The sequence below is a fragment of the Paroedura picta genome, chromosome 13 (genome assembly GCF_049243985.1).
Source record: "Paroedura picta isolate Pp20150507F chromosome 13, Ppicta_v3.0, whole genome shotgun sequence".
In the NCBI taxonomy this organism is placed as follows: domain Eukaryota; kingdom Metazoa; phylum Chordata; class Lepidosauria; order Squamata; family Gekkonidae; genus Paroedura; species Paroedura picta.
Window position 1 is genome coordinate 16,233,127 of NC_135381.1, and position 20,894 is coordinate 16,254,020.

The 20,894-nt window shown below is 46.0% G+C and overlaps 3 protein-coding genes across 15 annotated transcripts in view; 2 read left to right on the forward strand and 1 right to left on the reverse strand.

Annotated features, from left to right (window-relative positions):
- The window catches only part of AIFM3 (AIF family member 3), a 48,511-nt gene extending 46,389 nt beyond the window's left edge, over positions 1-2,122 (reverse strand). For 10 of the 11 annotated variants that reach the window (XM_077308774.1, XM_077308772.1, XM_077308771.1 and 7 more), the window contains exons 1-2: positions 1,435-2,122; positions 581-939 (exon numbers count right to left, since the gene is read on the reverse strand). In XM_077308774.1, coding sequence (XP_077164889.1) covers positions 581-668 — 88 coding nt within the window. In that variant the 5' untranslated portion in view covers positions 669-939; positions 1,435-2,122. Of the gene's footprint in view, positions 1-580; positions 1,010-1,434 lie in introns of those variants that run through there. The other variant, XM_077308764.1, reaches the window with a different exon arrangement.
- A 152-nt stretch (positions 2,123-2,274) lies between these two features.
- Positions 2,275-7,703, forward strand: SIRT4 (sirtuin 4). Of its 3 annotated transcripts, XR_013226354.1 has the most exons (6): positions 2,279-2,397; positions 3,316-3,972; positions 5,071-5,365; positions 6,625-6,812; positions 7,276-7,336; positions 7,425-7,703. XR_013226354.1 is itself a non-coding variant. In XM_077308784.1 (5 exons), the coding sequence occupies exons 2-4, from the start codon at positions 3,461-3,463 to the stop codon at positions 6,775-6,777; spliced, it is 960 nt and encodes a 319-aa protein (XP_077164899.1). In that variant the 5' UTR covers positions 2,275-2,397; positions 3,316-3,460; the 3' UTR covers positions 6,778-6,812; positions 7,462-7,703. The 3 variants fall into 3 exon arrangements, 2 of the variants coding, with proteins under 2 accessions (XP_077164899.1, XP_077164900.1); XM_077308784.1 differs by lacking the exon at positions 7,276-7,336 and having other exon boundaries at positions 2,275-2,397; positions 7,462-7,703; XM_077308785.1 differs by lacking the exon at positions 7,276-7,336.
- A 3,331-nt stretch (positions 7,704-11,034) lies between these two features.
- Positions 11,035-19,996, forward strand: LOC143823005 (hydroxysteroid 11-beta-dehydrogenase 1-like protein A). Its single transcript, XM_077308786.1, has 6 exons — positions 11,035-11,170; positions 16,880-17,010; positions 17,217-17,328; positions 18,307-18,495; positions 19,258-19,401; positions 19,488-19,996. Exons 1-6 carry the CDS (start codon positions 11,089-11,091, stop codon positions 19,700-19,702), a joined length of 873 nt encoding a protein of 290 aa, XP_077164901.1. The 5' UTR covers positions 11,035-11,088; the 3' UTR covers positions 19,703-19,996.
- Positions 19,997-20,894: the final 898 nt, after the last annotated feature.

Consider the following 20,894-nt stretch of genomic DNA (forward strand, 5'->3'; position numbering starts at 1 on the left):
TTTTGTGGCAGGGACAGACTTTCTTGACTGACTTTCAGCTTGCTTCAGCTACTTCTGCAACACCCCAGTAACCTTTTCAGAGAGACAACCACCCATCAAAATCCATCCGAAGAAGAAACGATTGAAACATGAACGCTAAATAGCAGGAAGACAGATGCCTTCATTATCCTGGTGAAAAAGGTTACAGGAGCACAGGCACAAAACCCCAATTAAAATGCTGGCCTTTCTGTGCTGCAGTTCCCAGTCACAATAACAGAGCAAAACAGCCTGAGATTTTCAGCCCAGCGGGAGTGAAAAACACTCTGCGGTGGACATCCAGGAGCTGCAGACTCTAAAAAAAAAACTACACCCATTGAAATAATGCCATTTTAAAACAAAAACCTTTTGAATGCAAGGAGGGTTCTGTAGTTTCCACAAACAGCCATTGCCCGCTCTGCAAAAATAGCTGGAATTGCCAAAAAGAAAAGCAATCTCCCCACAGATGTTCTCTTTGAGCAGCCAAACGCAAGGGGAGACTACTTGGCTACTTTGCTTCCTCAGCAGTCTGCTTGTTCATACAGCAGCAAGAAGAACGTCTTACCTGAGCCGAGAGATAAATAAGGCATCCACACACAGGACATCAGGGGGCTCTCCAAGCAAACAGCAGCCTGTCCAGGACTAGTCTGCATCGTGTGCACAAACAAGCATTTTATTCGGAGTCCGTTCAGCGCAAACTCTTCTGGGTTCTCACAGCGAGGCAGCCCAGCCAGTCAGTTGCATGCAGTATTGATAAAACGGTCCTGGGTGCCAATTTGGCAAGAATTCTTCAGTGCTTCCTTCCAGCACCAGCTGCTCTCCTCAGCTGAGCCACCGGCTGCTCATCTGCAGCCCCCGAACTTCATGTCCTGCCTCAGTTTTCCAAGAAACTTCAGGGCACCTGCAAGCAGCAAGCCGGACAACCTAAAAAAAACCAACAACAACCTGGTGGCTCACAAGTCACAGGGCCTTTGCTCCACTGTCAGCAGATAATGCCCCAGTAGTGAACTTTCCCTTGCTTAACCACTTCCCTGCTGCAGAACAGCTGGGGAGCAATTCTACACCCACAAGGACAACAGAGGAACAGAATGCAGCCCTCCTAGCACAGGTTTCCTGTTTTAACCAGCAGCAGCTCTGCAGGGTCCCAGGTGGAGTCCTGCTCTCAGAGAGTATTTTAATGGAAGATGCTGAGGATTGAATCCAGAACCTTTGCATAAGAGGTGCTGGAAGCTGAAGATACTTTACCACTAAGTTGCATCCCCTCATCCCCTTCCAATCTCCCCCCCCCCCCCCCCGGCCTGGAATTACCCTTTTTGACCCAGTTGCATGGTCCCATTTTATTAACAAGCAAAGCTAAAAAAAATTGCACTTAGATCACTGCATGATACAAACTCTCTGTATATTTCCGCATTCACTTACCCGAGCGGGTCTGAAAAGCACGCATCTCCTACATTCTTCTGTGTAAAACAAACCCTACACCTCTTGAAGGGTAGGGCTTGTTTGAGCTCATTTACTCAATAGAAAATATGGATCCCAGTGGTCCAGGAAGGATGTGCAGAAGCTGCTGTGGGTGGATGAACCCAGAGAGAGGAGGCAAGCCTATTCTAATCAAAAGCCTGTGGCCATGGCCCATGGAGGTGCTCAACCAGATGTCTGTGGGATATGCCTCCTTATAGGCCCTGTTGCTGGAGATCCCAGACTGTTTCATTTTAAAATTGCAGCTACAAGGGATAGGAACCCTGGACCATCTTCTGCATGCACTCTCCCACTCAGCTCTCGTCCTTCTGGGGGCAGGGAGGAACGTGTAATAAGGATGCCAACTGATTACTGGAGGAGGATACCTAAGGTGCTCCTGTGCTTTTAACAGTAGCTCAATCAGGAGAATTAGCAAGGGATTCTCTCCACACACCGCGCCAAGGGATGGAGATGAGCACCATGGACCTCCTTAGGTCTGCAGATGTTTGCTAGTAACAGCACAAGCACAGAGGGCAGTTCAAAATTTGGCAACATGTTACTACGTATATCGGTTTAGCTGGAAATCCATCGGAACACCATGGGATTTAACCCTAAAAAGGACAAATTTGCCGGTGTGGTCCCGGTCCTTTGCAGCGGCCGTTCCAGAATGCCGAAAGCTCCGCAGAACACGGCGCCCCCTGTGATGTCACAGCGCTCCTTCTCCGGAGTTGCAAAACCTCCCTGCTCAAAGAAATAGCGAAGTTGACTTGCGGCACGACCGAGCGCAGGCTGACTGCAGCTTTTCAGGCGATGGATTCTGGGAGATGTAGTTTTCCCTGCAAGAGCCCTCCCCTGCATTTCCCAGCACCCCTGTGGCCGGGCTGCTTACCGCAGAGGTCAGGCGTAGTTTGGGGTGTGCAAACAGAGGTGAGTATGACTCGCGAGGCGACCATATGGCGGGCGTGCAAGCTCGTCGCTACGGTTTAGAGAGCCCGTTCTTGGATAGAGGCGCTCAGATGCCTGAGAGCTTCCAAGAGCGTGTTTTAGGGAAGGTAAAGGTAAAGGCATCCCCTGTGCAAGCACCGAGTCACGTCTGACCCTTGGGGTGACGCCCTCTAGCGTTTTCATGGCAGACTCAATACGGGGTGGTTTGCCAGTGCCTTCCCCAGTCATTACCATTTACCCCCCAGCAAGCTGGGTACTCATTTTACCGACCTCGGAAGGATGGAAGGCTGAGTCAACCTTGAGCCGGCTGCTGGGATCGAACTCCCAGCCTCATGGGCAAAGCTTTCAGACAGCTACCTTACCACTCTGCGCCACAAGAGGCTCTGTTTTAGGGAAAGAGGCCATTAATTGTCCTCGCAAGGGCAGCCCCGGATTCTTATCGGGATTCACACTGAAATCCTATGCGTCCCTTCTGCTTGGATATAAAACCCATTGATCCCAGCGGGGCTGATGTCTGAGGCTAAGCAGGAAAGTTCAGGATCACTTCCCATAATTAGAATTTTTACTCCCAATACCAGCCAGGAATCTCCTGTTCTTGGTCTTGGAGCCCACCCAATTTTAGACTTGCTTATCTCTGACTATACTTTTGTTATAAAGCAAGAGGAGAATTTTACTGGTGTAACTCCAAGCATATAAACACTGTGCTTCCTTTGCTATGTCACTACAAGTTTAGGAAGACTTTTAAGGGTAGCTATTCAGGCTTTCTCCAGATTTTAACATTAGATTATGTATCAGAATATGTATAGCTACAGAACAAGGAGAAGGGTCATTTTTAAGGCACGTAGCTTTACAGTGGTTCTTTTGATGCTGGGCATCTGTACCTTCGCACTTTCTCCACAGACTACTCCACTCCATGCCAGGAGTCTGCACTGTCATGACCTGTCGCGTGGCCTTGGAATATGTGGAGAAACTTTTCTCAAGGCGATTCTGAAACAGCCCTGCTTTGAGCGTCAGATGTCACCCATCATCTCTGGTCATAACCTAGATGCATGCAGGTGTGGTCAGCACCTTGAAGGCTCTCAAAGGATGCAGAGTCCTTGGCCTTCAACCTCTCTGTTCCTACTCAACGGCCAAGGCTGCCCAAACTCATGCCTTCGTTCCAGCCAGTCTTCCCCCAGAACCCCTGGAAGTTAAAAAGCTGCAAGACTTCATTTTTTCCTCCCGGAGGTTGTTTGTCATCACTGGAGCTGGAATTTCTACTGAGTCTGGAATCCCAGACTATCGCTCTGAAGGTGTGGGCCTTTATGCCAGGACAGACAGGCGGCCGATCCAGCATGCTGAGTTTCTCCGAAGCTCCCGTGCCCGGCAGCGGTACTGGGCCAGAAACTTTGTGGGCTGGCCACAGTTTTCTTCTTACCAGCCAAACACGGCACATCTGGCTCTGAGGGAATGGGAGATGCTGGGGAAGTTGCACTGGTTGGTGACTCAGAATGTAGATGCCCTTCATGTGAAGGCTGGAAGTCAGCGTCTGACAGAGCTACATGGCAGCACACACAGGTTTGTGGGTTACACAGAGTCTTGCTCCAAGGGGAGGGGAGTTGACTGTGGCCCAGTGCAGGGGTAGTCAACCTGTGGTCCTCCAGATGTTCATGGACTACAATTCCCATAAGCCCCTGCCAGCAAACGCTACCCCTGGCCTAGTGGCTAGGGTATTATAGTATGACCAGATCACTTGGTGACTGTCAATCCTCTGTTGAGTTCCCAATAAACAGATCCATTTTAAATAAGAAATCTCTTCATTGAAGAAAACGGCAAACAGAACCAAGCTGTTCCGCCAGAGCTGTGGTTGAGGCCAGGTATAAAAATCAATAGTGGCCTTCCTGCTTGAGAACCCATCCACCAGCAGAAGCTCCTCCAAGCTCTGACAAGCCTCAGAAAGGTGTGAACTATTGTTAAGAGTGGATGGTTCAATTGTATAAAGTTTTTATTAATGTTTTTCTTAATTTTGTATGATTATTCTGAAGTGTGTGGTTACCTGCCCTGAGCTGACCGGGGAACAGTCAGATAGAAATAAAAATGTATTGATATATTACTAAGGGCCAAGCCCGTTGCATTCAGGAATACAGTGGGCGCTATACTGGGGGGGGGGGAAGAACTCTGAGGATGGCCTCCCCCTCCCCCAGGACCTGGAAAGGCAGCAGGTAGCTGTTATGGAACTCACTGTCAGGGTCAGCTCTTATGCAGCAAGGATCTGCAGCCTCTGAGCCTGGGAGGGAAGTGGAAGGAGGAGGGGGTGGTCAGGGGTGGAGGACAGAAGGCGATTGGCTGGTCACTGGAAAGACAGGCAAGCTGATTGGAGGAGGAAGCACTCAGGGGTGGGACAGTCGCCCTGAGTGGATGTTAAGCGCTGGCACTTAAGCCATGAGACATGCTCCTCCTCCAAGCCCTTCCCAGAAATATATTATGTGAAACAGATTATGATTATGATGATACATCATACTTGCAGGTGGACATGGGCACTGAAGGAGAGAGAATTCTAAGCATGTGTTAGGAAAACCTTGCATCCTACCTAGTCTATTTCTGAATCCCACTAGGGGTAAATGTACCACCAGCTGAGAACCACTAGACAATTTTCATATTCTCTCTGTCATGCAGGGTGTTATGCCTCAGCTGTGGAGAGCAGATGCCCCGTGCTGAGCTGCAGGAACTCTTTGAAGCCTTGAACCCCACCTGGAGAGCCGAAGCACAGGGAGTGGCCCCTGATGGGGATGTCTTCTTGACAGAAGAGCAAGTGCAGAATTTCCACGTCCCCTCTTGCAATAAGTGTAGTGGCCACCTTAAGCCGGATGTGACATTCTTTGGGGATATAGTCAGCAGGGAGAAAGTTGACTTTGTGTACCAGCGTCTGGCAGAATCCGACTCTGTCCTTGTGTTAGGATCTTCATTGCAGGTATGACATAGTGGATTGTTGGCATATTGTAGTTGTGTATGTGTGATGGGGGAGGGAGAATGTATTACTCAACAAACCCCAGTTCATAGTGACATGTCAAACTGGTCATGCAGTACTTGGGATCATGCAGTACTTGGGATCCTTGAGCAGGGTTTTTTTTTCACATATTCAGAGCATACAACAGCCCTATTTATGGCTTGGTCTCTTTTGAGAACCAGAATCATACAGCTGGAAGCCACCTCCAGGGTTACTTAGTCGAGCCCCCTGCACAATGCAGGAACTCACAACTACCTGCCCACCCACTCACAATCTGCCTAAATTCATCAGATCAGCATTTCTGTCAGATGATTATCTAGTCTCTGTTTAAAAACTTTCAAAGAAGGAGAACTCACCACCTCCCGAGGAAGCCTGTTCCACTGAGGAACTGCTCTGTCAGGAACTTCTGGATGTTTAGCCAAAAAATATTTTGAATTAATTTCAATCCACTGGTTCTGGTTTGAACTGGGGCAACAGAAAACAACTCTACTCCATCGTCTATATCAGGGGTAGTCAACCTGTGGTCCTCCAGATGTCCATGGACTACAATTCCCATGGGCGTCTGCTGGCAGGGACTCATGGGAATTGTAGTCCATGGACATCTGGAGGACCACAGGTTGACTACCCTTGGTCTATATGACAGCCCTTCAAGTATTTGAAGATAGTTATAATATCACCTCTTAATCATCTCTCCAGGCTAAACAGACCAAACTGCCTAACCAGAGCAGAGCAAAGTGGTAACATCACTTCGTGTGATCTGGACTCTATACTTCTTTTAATGCAGTCCCAAATCCCATTTGCCTTTTCAGCTACCACGTCACATTGCTGACTTATGTTCAGTGTATGGTATACTAAGATCCCCAGATCCTTTTCACATTTACTACTGCCAAGACAAGTCTCACCCATCCTATAGTGATACATTTGATTAAGAGGTGATTTTTCCTACCTAAATGCAGTGCTTTACATTTTTCACTATTAAAATATTTTAAATTAATTTCACCCACTATTCCAGCCTGTCAAGATCATCCTGTATCCTGATTCTGTCTTCTGGTGTGTTCTCTACCCCTCCCAGTTTAATATCATCTGCAAATTTAATAAGCATCCCCTCTATTCCTTCATCCAAATAATTTATGTTTGGGTTCTTATACACTTGACTGCTATAAGCTTTCATTAGACTTCCCTCCTTGGGCTGTGAAATGGATTGTCAGTTTGTATCCCGACAGGTGTACTCAGCTTACAAATTTGCCCTTGCGGCCCATGACAGGAAGCTACCAATCGCCATAGTTAATATTGGGCCAACAAGGTCAGATCACCTTGCGGTTCTGAAGCTGAATTCTCGTTGTGGAGAGCTTCTGCCCTTGATTGTCATCCAGTGATCCAAATCCACATCCAGAGAAGCAATCAACTAAAGGTAAGTACTTGCGTACCACATTTCCTTTATTAATTGTACCCGCTGAAAAGTTGACTGCCCAAGCACCTGTTTAGGGGCTATATTCTCACTTTTTGAAGGTAATTATGTCTCTATCTATTCTGAAGTGGAGACTGGGAATTTAATAAGATTTGGGTCATCCGAGGTCCAACCTGTTCAAAAAATGAGGACCACTGCAAAATAACCTTACCAAGTAGGGGCTGCTGTCCTGTATGCCTGTATGTAGGAACTGCACTGCATGACTTCAAGAATGTATTTCCTACCTCTATTAACTAACATAGGGATTGTGCATATGTGGCACAATGAAGCCATAGAATTCCTCTTTCTGATCATTTTGGCTTTCCTTAAAGATAGTGAGAAAGAGAGCGCTAAATTCCTAACTGTGGTATCAGAATAAGAGCTTGAAGCTTTGGGGGATCCTTATTACTCATTTTCCCTTCCTCAGTACCAACACAAGAAGAATTAATTAAGCAAGAGAGTAAAAATTGGAGAATAAACTATGCAAAGTAAGTAGATCATGAGTGTCTAAGAGTGGTAGAGCTCAGGATTTCTGGCTGTGAAAGCGGAGTTACTTGAGTGCTTTTTCTTTTTTAGTGCATAGTCTGCCTAGCCCTGGCTTTTAATGTTTTAGGAATACTGAATGGACAGCCACACGCCAATCATGTGGAAGCTGTTTTTGGCAGAAAGCCCACAAGCAGAAACAGAAGATTCGGGGATCAATTTTGGAAAAAGATTGCATAACATCTGTGGTCTGTGTAGCACCAGGCTTGTAGTAGGAGTGGATAACTGCTTTCAAATTATGGATTGTTATTATTTGGATGATCTTATTTCTGTGTGAAAAACCTTGAGTTCAATAAAATGAAATTCGATCTTTTCCCTGTCCTGGGTATTTATTACTAATTTTGTGAGTTTTAATGCTGCTTTCCTATAAGATGACTTACAGGATGGTATACCATTGAAAGAAATCCAGTAAAATAGGTAAAATGAAAAAAAAATTAAACAGATTTCCATAAAACACAATACATGTCAAAAGCAATGCCAGAGCTAGAAGCACAATTAAGCAAGACAGGCTTCTCCTAGCACTTAGGCAATTATCATAAAAGGACTGGGATGAAATGCAGTAAGGCAAGGCTTGTATGCCATGGTCCTGTTTGCACAAAAAGTTTCATGGTTCGCTTGGTGTTTATTATATTTACAAAGTTTGAGAATGTCCACAGAAGGAAAATTCACTCAGATTCAGTGACCCTGAATTGCATGCTTTTAAAAAGCCAACTTGGTGTAGTGGTTAGGAGTGCCAACTTCTTATTTGGAGCCAGGTTTGATTCCCCCTCCTCTGCATGCCGCCAGCTGGGTGATCTTGGGCTCGCCACAGCACTGAGAAAGCTGTTCTGACCGAGTAGTATCATTAGGGCTCTCTCAGCCTCACCCACATCACAGGGTGTCTGTTGTGGGGGTGGCGATTGGAAGCCGCTTTGAGACTCCTTCGGATAGAGAAAAGCAGCATATAAGAACCAACTCTTCTATCTATCTATCTGTCTTTTTCCTTTACCAATATTAAAGGCCTAGAGGAAAGGTTAATAGCTACATTCCCTTGTGAATGGTTCTGCTGTGCTTGTGAAAACTCTGCTCACTTTCCTCAGAAGCTGTCCTATAAGTACATTTAGCCTGCCTGACTAAATAAGGATGTTTAACAGAAACACCTTCTCCTGAGGTGGAAGATCTATCTGATAACTCCTCTGTTTCTTCAAATGTTCTGTCTGCAGATGAAACTCGTTTTTTTTTTTATTTTGGGTGAAGTTTGTGTTATCCACAGTATATATTGTGCCTTGCATAATCTCTAGAGTCCCTAGAGAGTTTGTTGGCTTTGATCTCATTAAGTTCCTCTGAAAATTGTTTGGTGTAATTATCTGGTTCTTCTGGTTATGCTAATATAAGTGTTGCCGAAACTGTTTGTTCTCAGCTTGCTAGCCAAAGCATTGTTCCAAATCTATGTGCAATCTTTTTCATGTCATAAAGGCAAACCTTCGTGGGAGGGTAATAATAAAAGGTGGGGGGACAGTTTCATTTCTTTGAGGACATATAATGGACATGCATCACAGAGGCATAATTGACTAGTCCCCTAGTGACACTGATTAATACAGAGCCTGGTGGGTTCATGTAAATCTTTGAATGGTCCACTATTCCAGAGCAGCTGCCACCACCTTGGATATGGCTCTGGAGATACAGTCAGAACCTTACTAATCATACTGAATCATGCTACATAGAGAAATATTGCTAAGGTTCCATACTGATCAAAATTATTTCCAGAGTCCAATCTGACAATTGATTCCAGCACCTCATCTTGCTCAGGATTGTCGAGTCTGCATTGGGAAATTCTTATATATTTGAGAACAGAGTCTGGGGAGGGCAGAGTGTGTGGAAAGGGGAGGCATGTCAGCAAGGATGTGATGCCACAGAGTCCACCTTCCAGCCGTTTTCTCCAGAGGAAATGGTCTCTGTAGCCGGGAGATCAGTTCCAGGCCAACTCAGGGTCCCGCCCCATCCACCAACCAATTTTTATTACATGTTGTAGTTTAGTTTATGTGATATTGCTTGAATGTTCATAGGGCACAGAACTCAAACACTGAAACATGAGCTGTTCTGTTTCTCTCAGGCTGAAACTACATGCGACGTTTGTGATCCTCAGTTGGATTCCGCACCATGTTATTTAGTTGCAGAAACAAGTAAAGGAGGGAGGGGCTGAGCATCTGCTTCGCATGTAGAAGGCCCCAGATCAGTTCCCAGCATCTCCCATTTCAAGGATCTGGCAGTGAATGATGTGAAAGACCTCTGCCTGAGATCCCGGAGAACCACTTCCAGTATGAGTAGACAATACGGTTCTTGATCGACCAAGGATCTGATTCAGAATAAGGCAGCTTCATGTGTGGAAAATATGATAGAGTGAAGCTAAGGAGGGAAAGTCTCTCCCCTCAGGCTGCTTTAAGCTCCAGTAGACTGGTATCCATCCCTACTCAGGCTTCAGACAGCTGGATCAGGAGGCCTATTTTTGATTCATAAAAGAGAAGCAGAGCTGACCTTCTCCCATCCTCAGATCTGCACCCCTGATCCATATCAGATGTCTCCACCATGCTTCTGATTGCTTTTTTTAGTTGAAATTACACATCAAGGAATTTAATCACAAACATGCTATGCAGGGGTGAGGCATGTGAGGAAAGAGTGCACAAAATTCCTGGCGAACACTCCACTTCTGGCCACTTCCTTCTCTCTTTTTTGCTGTTTATGCAAAAACAGCATAAACACACATAGAAATAACACAAACACCACAACCTAAAATTCAACTTCCCGCCTAACTCACCATACTGGGCAAATGAACCCACTTCTTATGCCAAAAGCTACTCAGAAATGTCTGCTGCTTCACTTTCTTTATGTTTTATAGAACTTTGCAGAGTCTGGAAAGATTTTCTTCCTCTAGTTCCAGCAAGGTGACCATTGTCCTTAACGTTTCTCCCCGTTTTGGTCCTTTAATAGTGCCATTCACCCGGCTAAGTCTGCAAAACTCAGCATCTTCTTTAGCCAATCTCCTGTAGTGGCTGTTTCCAAGCTTCACCATTTGTCCGCATACGCTAGTCTTGCTGCTTAACACTGTATATAAAAGGAGGGTCCTCTTGTCTTTAGGTATATCCCCCCTCTACAAAACTCAATAAAAATAATTCAGGTTTTTTCCTTCAAATTACAGTTCATCATTTTAAAAAATTCATCAAGCACTCCTCTCCAATATTTTCTTGCATTTTTACAACCCCACCACAAATTATGATAATCCCCCTTTTCGACAATTGCCTCTACATTCATGATAGCGATGACAGAGAAATGGAAAAGCGTTACCATCTGGTTGCAGGTATAGTTAAGCCTGAGGCTCATAAATTCTGAGGACAACCTAGTTTCTTGGCCATGCATGCTGTTTCCTTTCCTGTCGGCTCTCGTATCTGTACTAGAACAACAAAACCAGGGATTTCCAGGAGAATGCTGCCCTTGGGGAAATGTGCTGGCATAACCAGCACCCAGCTCCTCCTATGACCCACCCACAATTGTAAATAAACTGAAGTCAGCTGGGACAGGCCCACCCCTAGCAGTGATTGCTCCATAGAGGGAGGAGTATGAACAGCTCAGGCTGAATTTGTACTTTGAATCCTTTGTCAACTTTTAGCACACAGGTGAAAGTGAGGAGTCCCGAAGTGAATGACTGATCCAGGAAGCAACCATGGCTGTCCTCAAGATCCTTGTGCCGCTTATCGTTGGCCTCTGTGCTTACTATTTCTATAAGTCAGAAACCTTTTCTCCAGGTAAGCAAAAGCCTCTGTAGAGGCAACCTCTCTCTCCAAGCAGCCTTCTTAGTCTGCAGCAGCAGCAGCAGGACAAGCTGTGTTTTTCCTGACACCTTTGGGTTTTCCCAGGTGGCCACCAGAGGGTAGAGCCTTGGAGGCTTTCACTTTTGGCGGCTGCAGCGTTGTAGAGGCTCAGCGAAGCCTATGTGCAGCTGCGGGTGCATGAGAGCAGCTTGCCACATGCTGAGAGTTAACACAGGAAAGCTGTTGCCATATTTCCAGAGGCTGATTGTAGTTGTGCAAGTGTCTGAATTTGGGATTTACTCACTCAATTACCCACCTTTATAGTTTGTTTATATAAGTGCTCTCCACTTTGGGAGATATTGACAAGCTGTGGCCCAGGAATCAGCCAGCTGTGAGACTTGCCAGAATGCAAAAGGGGGGGGCCTTCCCCTTCCTTTCCATGGCAAGGGGACTTGCTGATTGATCCAATGGCAGTTTAAACCGGCCAGTCCAGGTCCCCAGGAGGGCTGCAGGGGGGGGGGGGGTCTTCTAGGACCAGAAGACCAAAGTCTTCCATCTGGGCCATTCCCTGTTGTTTACAGAGCTGCCACTGAGGCCTCTTAGCAGTTGGCATTTTGAGTCACAGCTTTTCAAGACGGTTTGGATATCAGGCCAAATCTGGTTTCAGGGAAAGCTGAGTCTGCATTCCTGCCTCTCCAGTCAGGGGAGCCCCATAAGAGATATGGGGGAGGCACCCATTCAACAGGGGCTGTTGCACAGCTCTCATCCTCATGGGTCATCCACATGGATCATCAGGGATTGTTGTCCAATATGGCTCCCTCAGCAGGTGGGCAGGGGATGGCTTGTGTAATTGGCCAACAGGTGAGTCACCCAATGTTAGATCCATGATGCTCCCATCAAAGCTGTAGGCTCCTTGTTTCCAGTTATGTGTGTGAGGCTTCGTTATCCCCCTTTGGACCCCTGCTCCCTCCCTTGCCCCAGGGACTGCAGGTGCATTTGTTTGACTATCAATCACCTGTGTCTTAATTTGGGATATGTATTTTGACTGAACTAATGTATAGGGCACATTGTAGGTTGCAGGAGCTGCACCATCACTTCTAGTTTCTTTTTGTGGCTGTTTCTTCTTGCGTAGAGAAAGTACCACATGTGTTTCACATATGGGTGAAAGACGCTGTCCTGAGGACACAGTTGCAGAAATCTGTCAGGAATCTGAGATGTTGCATAATAATAGCAGAGACTAATTAGGATCATGCAGCAAAAGCAATAACATCCCTCATAAACCCTGATGAAACGCAGAACATGCAAGTTCATTTGCACCGCCAGCCTTGCTAGTCAAAATCTTCTGTGGCACACGCCCAGTTCACACAAGTAGGGTTTATTAGGCACCAGTGTCCGTTGGAAGAAACTGAGAATGCAAACTAGTTGATAACATTTCCTTCAAGTTTGATCAATAGAAAAAGGAATAACTGGAGGACAACTCAGGAGAACATCCACACTCCCTTTCATTGGCTACCCAGTTAGAAACTGATATGCAATTAATTCAAAATGGACAAAAAGAAATTCTCCTAAACTCAGCAAGTACGGTAATTAAGTTGTAGCATTTACAACCAATGGAGTTAATGGACATGAGTATAGACCTTAAAAGTGGACTAGACAGGTTCATGGAGCTATGGCTTCCAGCCATGATGACTAAAGGGATCCTCTGCATCAAACAATAATAAATCCCTGAACATCAACTCCTAAGGGGCAACATAAGGAATAGCATTGGACCCTATGCTATTTTCTGATCATGCAAGGAAAATGGTTGGTGACTTTGTGAAACAGGAGGCTGGTCTGATCCAGCAGGGCTCTCATTATGTTCTGCTTCCTCTCAAAGAATTGATAGGTTATTTCTCCTTGCAGACCTAGCAAAGCTTGTTTCACATTATGTTTGTAAGCGGCTTTAAGGAGAAAAAATAGTGGCAAAATTTGCAGATAAAAAGGACATGTGTATTATTCCCCTGACTGCCTATTGCAAAGGTCAGTTACAAACCATGGGCGAAAGAAGCTTGTCCACCATTACTGTCTTTCTCAGTTGATGGGCCTTTGTGAACACTTGGAGGAATTCCAGGAAGTGGTGTGTGTGTCACAAGACTTTTTGTACATTTCACAAGGCTCTTCAGCGCTTTGCTGATGCAACCGCAAAATATATTAACCCCATCAGCCCTCAAACAGGCAATAAACTGCTTAAACAGACAGGGAATAACATTTTTACTTGCCAGATTTGGTTTCTGACATGCAGACATGATACACATAATAGGTAATATGGAAAACAGAGCCAGCATGGTGTAGTGCAGGGGTGGCCAAACTGTGACTCTCCAGTCATCCATGGACTATAGTGCAATCCTAGATGGGATGCAGCTGGTGGCTGTGCCTATGCCAGGAATCTGGGGGTGGGTGCCAGATGATTGGAGGTGGGCAAATGTTGTCTCGATCCTCAAGAAAGGGAAAAAGGAGGATCTGGATAACTACCAACCTGTCAGCTTGACATCTGTAGCTGGCAAAATTTTGGTCCTTGAGCAGCTGGAACAGAGAGCTGTGATTTCTAAGACTCAGCATGGGTTTTGCAAGACTAAGTTATGTCAGACCAACCTTATCTCTTTTTTTCAAGAAAATGACTACCTTGCTGGACTAGGGGTATGCTGTGGACATAGTTTATCTGGATTTCAGCAAAGCTTTTGATAAGGTTCCATATGATATTCTTCTTGACAAATTGGTAAAATGTGACATGGACCTAATTCTGTCAGGTGGATCAATAACTGGTTGACTGATCGTACCCAGAGAGTACTTGTTAATGGTTCAGCATCTTCTTGGAAAAGAGTGACAAGTGGAGCATCCCATGGATCTGTCCTAGGGCCTGAGTTGTTCAACATATTTATAAATGATTTGGATGAGGGATTAAAGGGGGTACTTATTAAATTTGCAGACGATACTAAACTGTGAGGGGTAGCAAACACAACCAAAGACAGAATCAGAATACAAGATGATCTTGATTGGCTTGAGAACTGGGCTATTCTGAATAAAATGATATTCAATAGGGACAAATGTAAAGTTCTGCATTTAGGTAGGAAATATACACCAGTATAGGAGGGAGGAGACTTGTCTTGACAGTAGTATGTGCGAAAAGGATCTAGGAGTCTTAGTAGACCATATATTGAACATGAGTCAGTAGTGTGACTTGGTGGCTAAGAAGACAAATGGGATTTTGGGCTGTATCAAACAGAGTATCATGTCCAGATCATGGGAGGTGATGGTAATGCTATACTCTGCTCTGGTTCGGCCTCACTTGGAGTACTGTGTTCAGTTTTGTGCGCCCCAGTTGAAGAGGGATGTAGACAAACTGGAACATGTCCAGAGGAGGGCAACAAAGATGGTGAGGGGTTTGGAGACCAAGACATATGAAGAAAGGCTGGAGGAGCTTGGTCTGTTTAGCCTAGAGAAGAGACGACAGAGGGGATCTGATAACCATCGTCAAGTATTTAAAAGGATGCCATATGGAGGATGGAGCAGAATTGTTCTCTCTTGACCTAGAGGGACAGACCAGAATGAATGGGATGAAATTAATTCAAAAGAAATTCCATCAAAACATCCGGAAGAAGTTCCTGATAGTTAGAGTGGTTTCTCAGTGGAACAGGCTTCCTCGGGAGGTGGTGGGTTCTCCATCTTTGGAAATTTTTAAACAGAGGCTGGATAGCCATCTCACAGAGAGGCTGATTCTGTGAAGGCTTAAGGGCAAGTTACAGTGGATGAGCAATAGGGTTGTGAGTGTCCGGCATTGTGCAGGGTGTTGAACTAGATGACCCAGAAGGTCCCTTCCAACTCTATTATTCTATGATTCTAGGTGGCATTTTCCCTTTGCACCAAGTCAGGCTACTAGTGCCCTACCTGTCCCTGGAGTATCTGGCCACAGTAATCCATGCAACAGTCACTTCCAGACTAAACTTCTGTAATTCACTCTGTGTGGGCCTTCCCTTGTCTTTGGCTGGAAATTCCATTTGGTACAAAATGTAGCTGCTAGGGTCCTCAGAAGATCATCTTGGAGGACCCATATCCAGCCAGTGCCGAGGCAGCTGCGTTGGTTGCCAATTGTGTACCGGATCAAGTTCAAGGTTCTGGTACATACCTTCAAGGCCATCCATGGTCTGGGCCCTGCATATCTGAGGAATCACTTGTTTACTTATGCCCCACAGGGCTCTTTGCTTTGCAGGCTTGAATCTGCTGGTGGTCCCTGGCCCACGGGAGGCATGCCGCAATCTGGTGGAATTGGCAACTGGAAGAGCTGAGGGCCCTAGCAGAGCTAACAGAGTTCTGCAGGGCCTTCAAGACTGAGCTCTTCTACCAGGCATTTGGTTAAGGCCAGGCTAGAGAAGATCTGGGTACCTCCAGAGGCTCTCCAGATGCCCTGACCATCTAGGGCAAGAGATGCCCTCTCCTGAGGTTGGTGGATGGATTGTCCTGGATGTGGACTTGTGGGTTGGGAGGGAACAGATAGGATTATACCACTTGATGTTGTATTACTGTTGTTTTATTAAGTTTTACTTCAAACAGCCATAAACTGGCTTTGCTTGGGAGTGACAGTCAAAAAAATTAAATATAATTAAACAAACAAAAAAATCGGGAGAGCCACAGTTTTGCCACGCCTGGTGAAGTGGCTAGAATGTTGGGCTTGAAACTGGTAAACCTAGGTTCAAATTCCCACTTTTGCCATGGAAGCTTGCTGGGTGACCTTGGGCCAGTCACATACTCTCAGCCTAACCTACCTCACAGGTTTGCTGTGGGAATCAAATGGAGGACAGGAGAACAATGTAGGCTGCTTTGGGTCCCCAGCAGGGAGAAAGACAGGTTATAAATGAAGCAAATAAAAGCTAATAGAGTGAGAAGTAACATCCTGAAGAACGAGGACCAAATCCTTCTCAATGTTGGCAACTCAGTCCAGCGTATAGGGTAGGGGTTAAGCAGTACTGTGAAGCAGGTTGAGGTCGAATGAACCATCTACTGCCCCCCCCCAGAACCCTCCCTCTTCCTGAACTGAATCCTGAACTGACCAACTCTTGGGGTTTTATTTATGGCGGGTAACCGTATTGGTCTGAAGTAGCACAACAAAAATACAGTCCAAGAGTACCTTTAAGACCAACAAAGATTTGTTTTAGTTAATGTTGCTATGTTAACTATGGTATATCAGTTATGATTATGCAACCGCTGCTACTATTGTTGTTCATTTGATATGACTCGGAATTATAATGTACTTACCTTCTTGTTTCCTGTGTTATGTGTAAACTGCCCTGAGCCTTAGGGGAGGGCAGTATATAAATATTAATAATAATAATACCATTTAGTAGCCCTGCATCACTCACAAGCTTTGTGAGTTAATAGCAGGGGTAGTCAAACTGCGGCCCTCCAGATGTCCATGGACTACAATTCCCATGAGCCCCTGCCAGCGGGGCTCATGGGAATTGTAGTCCATGGACATCTGGAGGGCCGCAGTTTGACTACACCTGGTTAATAGGGATTTCAGCTGAGATCTTCCTGCATGCCAATGTCTCACTGTATTCCATCAGCACTTGGTGAGGAAACCATGCCACAGGTAGGGCTTTGAGCTGCCATCTGCATAGCAAACACTCAGTGGAAGGAAGCCGTCTTGACCTGTTCCTTCTCTGCCTGCAGAAAAGGTGCGAGGGAAGCGTGTCCTGGTGACAGGGTCAAGCACGGGGATTGGGGAGCAAATCGCGTACGAATTTGCACGGATGGGGGCCAACATAGTGGTAACAGCAAGGAGGGAGAATGTACTCGAGAAGGTAAGTTTTTAATCCCCTGAGTATAAATTTCAGAGATCCCCTAACTTATCCCTGTCTTATATATAAACAGAACTGAAATATTCCTTCTCTTCCCTCCCCTACTCAGCATCCCCTGCCATCTTCCGCTTCTTTGCTTAGGGACTACCCAAATATCTTGACATGGTGATTATCCAGCAAAACTATGTCTCAGTTCTCTTTGTCCCCAGGTGGTCCAGAAGTGCCTGGAACTAGGGGCCAGCTCTGCAGGCTACGTTGGGGCTGACATGAGTAATTTAACTTCTGCCCAGAAGGTCATTGAAGAAACCAAGAACAAACTGGGTAACTGCTGAAGCATTTCAATTCCTGCTTAGACAGGTGCCCCCAGGACAATCTTGAAGACCAGCAATGCCTCCTATAACACAAGCTATTTGACCTTTTGGTCCCATTCTCTTCCTCTAAAGAATAATGGTGGGGTTTGGCAGAATCTTCCTTTCCTGCATCAGGACTTGGTCTTGTCTTGTCTGCTGCACCTGGGCAGGAAAGGATGGACATGCCTTTTCCCCCAGATATGCGTCACCAAAGGATGGTTCTTGTGGCGTATTGGCTAAGGGTGCCACCACCTTCAACTAATGAAGTTGCCACTATCTTGCTTACTTAGTGGATCCAGCAAGATAGTGGCACTCACTTCCTTATTTTTTTCCCTGTTGCCACCACTCAAAACTGTTCTCTAAACTGCATTTTTCAGAGTCACACTAGATCAGGGGTAGTCAAACTGCGGCCCTCCGGATATCCATGGACTACAATTCCCATGAGCCCCTGCCAATGCTGGTAGGGGCTCGTGGGAATTATAGTCCATGGACCTCCGGAGGGCCGCAGTTTGACTACCCCTGCACTAGATGTTCCATTTTCCACAGGCAGAGTAACAGGGAAGGACCTGTGCTTGCATGTCAGGTTGGACCTAAACCCACCACCACATTTGAAACTAAGCACCGTCCATTAGTAGCAGAGACGAATGAAATACTACCCCTCTGTTACTGCAGTCACCAGGCTGCTTCCCCTCCTGTCTTGACCAGCCAAGTCCCCTGTGTGAGTAGAGACCTGGCTGGGGGAGGTGGCAGCAATGAGGAGAGAGGGAAGGATAGACAGGTGCTTGCTATCTGGGGGCAAAGGTTCTACCTGTGTAATGAAAGGACAGGGCTTAGCTGGAGGAGACTGGAAGGGATGGCATGTAGCTTGATGTTGAGAGAAAATGTCATCTGTTCATTCTGGCCAAGAGCTGATGTAGAACTTGCTTCCTCTGTGTCTTTTTTCTTTCAGGAGGCCTGGACTACTTAGTACTGAACCATGTTGGAGGAGTTTCTGGTTTAGAAAAATTCAGAGGAAATATGGAAATTGTGAAGAGCTCAATCACAGTCAACTTCCTCAGCTATGTCCAGCTAACGTCTTCTGCACTACATATGTTGCAAGAGTCTGAAGGGAGCATTATAGTCATATCTTCCATGGCTGGTAGGGGAGGAGATCTCTTGAATGCCATTCATTTCCTTTACGAAGCCAACAGTTTTGCATTGCCAACAAGTTGGAACATCTCTTATTTTCCAACTTCAGTCTTTGTATAAGCGAGATTTGAACAAGGCACTTCCCAGTTAGCATTTCAATGTACCAACGTCTTTCAAAAGATCTGTGAATCAGCTTTTGCCCCTTTGAGAGCATAATCAGTCCCATTTTTACTGACTCACTATTAGCAAAGGTGTGAAAGATCAAAGGGTTTCTGTAATGTTCTCGTGTCCAAGCTCAATGTGCTCAGTCCATGGCAATTCTTTTCACCTCCAAAGGCCTTGGAACTAATAGATGCAAGTCTTCCAGGGTCAGTGGTCTGCCAGATACATGATGCTGGCATGAAATAACTTTTAATCCTGGACTGGACTGAAGAGATACATCATTTCCTAACATCGCACTTGAGCATACCACCCCAGATACGGTTTAATGACAATAAAATGTAATTGACAGAAGGATGTACTTCCCAGTCTACATGCACAGGATCAGGCTGTAAGACTCTCATTGCCAAAGTAAGAGATCCCTTGACCTCCCAGGGCTAGTCAAACTGCGGCCCTCCAGATGTCCATGGACTACAATTCCCAGGAGCCCCTGCCAGCATTCGCTGGCAGGGGCTCCTGGGAAATGTAGTCCATGGACATCTGGAGGGCCGCAGTTTGACTACCCCTGTCCCAGACTAATGTTCTCTGTTGCTGAATTGTTCCTCTTTCTCAGGACGTATTGGGTCCCCATTCATCACTGCATACTCTGCTGCCAAATTCGCTCTCGAAGGCTTCTTCAGTGGTCTTCGCAATGAGATGCGTCTTCGGAAGATCAATCTGGCCATCACAGTTGCTGTGTTGGGCTACATTGACACAGGTAAGTCTCACTCGAGCTTCTCTTCGTGACTCCCTGATCCTCCATCCCCATGAACTTGAACTCATGCTCCTGCTGTTTTCTTGTAGAGCATGCCTTGCAAGAAGTCAGCAACAAAATGACCCTGGAACCAAGTTCCAAAGAAGAATGTGCCCAGAAGATAGTGCAGGGAGGTGTGCTGAGACATCGGGAAGTTATCTATCCTTACTGGAGCCAGAAAATTGTCTTGTTGCTCAGAGACTGGATGCCAGACCTCGTGGATTACCTAGTTGGAAAATCCTACAAAGTGGAAAATATCCCTTAAAAGAACTTCTCCATGCACAGCATGGACTCCTTTAGTATTGTACTACTGTCCTACACTTACAGTCAGATCACAGAAATAAAGTAGAGCCAATCATGGCTAGTATTTGGATGGAAGACCTGCAAGAATTAGGAAGGTAGTTCCTTCAAGGACCACTAGGGGTCATTACGCAGAGGCAGGCAATGGCAAACCACCTCCGAACATCCCTTGCCTAGCTTCCAGACTATCCTTGGATCTCCTTCTACACTACACATGCCATACGATAAATAAATATAAATAAATAATACTGTCCTAAAATATTCTCTGGTTTGTTCTCTACTCAAAGCCCATGAACAACTTATTTCACATGAACATAATAGGCTCCACCCATTCTCTCATTGATGCAAAAGTAGCAATTATATGGAGAGATGAAGAGGAATTCTCTACCAGGAGTTTCAAAATGGCTTGCAATCATCTTCCCTTCCTCTCCCCACAACAGACACCCTGTGAGGTAGGCGAGGCTAAGACAGTTTCTCACAGGACTGCTCCGTCCGAACAGCACTATCAAAGCTGTGAGGAGCCCAAGGTCACCCAGCTGGCTGCATGTGGAGGAGTGGGGAATCCAACCCAGCTCGCCAGATTAGAAGCCGCTGCTCCCAACCACCACACCACGATGTTATTTGTCTGTATTTGCTAGAGATCAGTTCCATGTCAGGGAACTCGTGAAATGCAAAGCAGAATCATTCTCACCCCAGCAACATTACAGCTCTATTGTCTGGTGTGTTGCTACCCCAGAGCAGGCTAACTGGGCTCAGACCCTGTGGAGGCAACCGTCAGAATTAGCAAGAAAGAGCTGAGTCCACAGGAATCCTTTGACTTAGGTCAGTTTCAACCCTAGAATCATTGCCCTGCCCACACTAACTAACAAACCATCTATTCTCCCTGATGAGTGACATCCGGCAAGACTGGAACCCAAGACGGTCTTCCTGCATGCTGGCTCTAGTAGTGCAGGGAGGTGTGCTGAGACATCGGGAAGTTATCTATCCTTCTTCAGTGGTCTTCGCAATGAGATGTGTCTTCGGAAGATCAATCTGGCCATCACAGTTGCTGTGTTGGGCTACATTGACACAGGTAAGTCTCACTCGAGCTTCTCTTCGTGACTCCCTGATCCTCCATCCCCATGAACTTGAACTCATGCTCCTGCTGTTTTCTTGTA

Bases quoted from the DNA above. Each gene is read 5' to 3' on its own strand.
- SIRT4 (XM_077308784.1), top strand. From the start codon at position 3,461: ATGCATGCAGGTGTGGTCAGCACCTTGAAGGCTCTCAAAGGATGCAGA. The intron at 3,973-5,070 runs GTTTGTGGGTTA...TCTGTCATGCAG, and splicing joins CTACATGGCAGCACACACAG to GGTGTTATGCCTCAGCTGTG. The intron at 5,366-6,624 runs GTATGACATAGT...GTATCCCGACAG, and splicing joins TGTTAGGATCTTCATTGCAG to GTGTACTCAGCTTACAAATT.
- LOC143823005 (XM_077308786.1), top strand. From the start codon at position 11,089: ATGGCTGTCCTCAAGATCCTTGTGCCGCTTATCGTTGGCCTCTGTGCT. The intron at 11,171-16,879 runs GTAAGCAAAAGC...CTCTGCCTGCAG, and splicing joins GTCAGAAACCTTTTCTCCAG to AAAAGGTGCGAGGGAAGCGT. The intron at 19,402-19,487 runs GTAAGTCTCACT...GTTTTCTTGTAG, and splicing joins GTTGGGCTACATTGACACAG to AGCATGCCTTGCAAGAAGTC.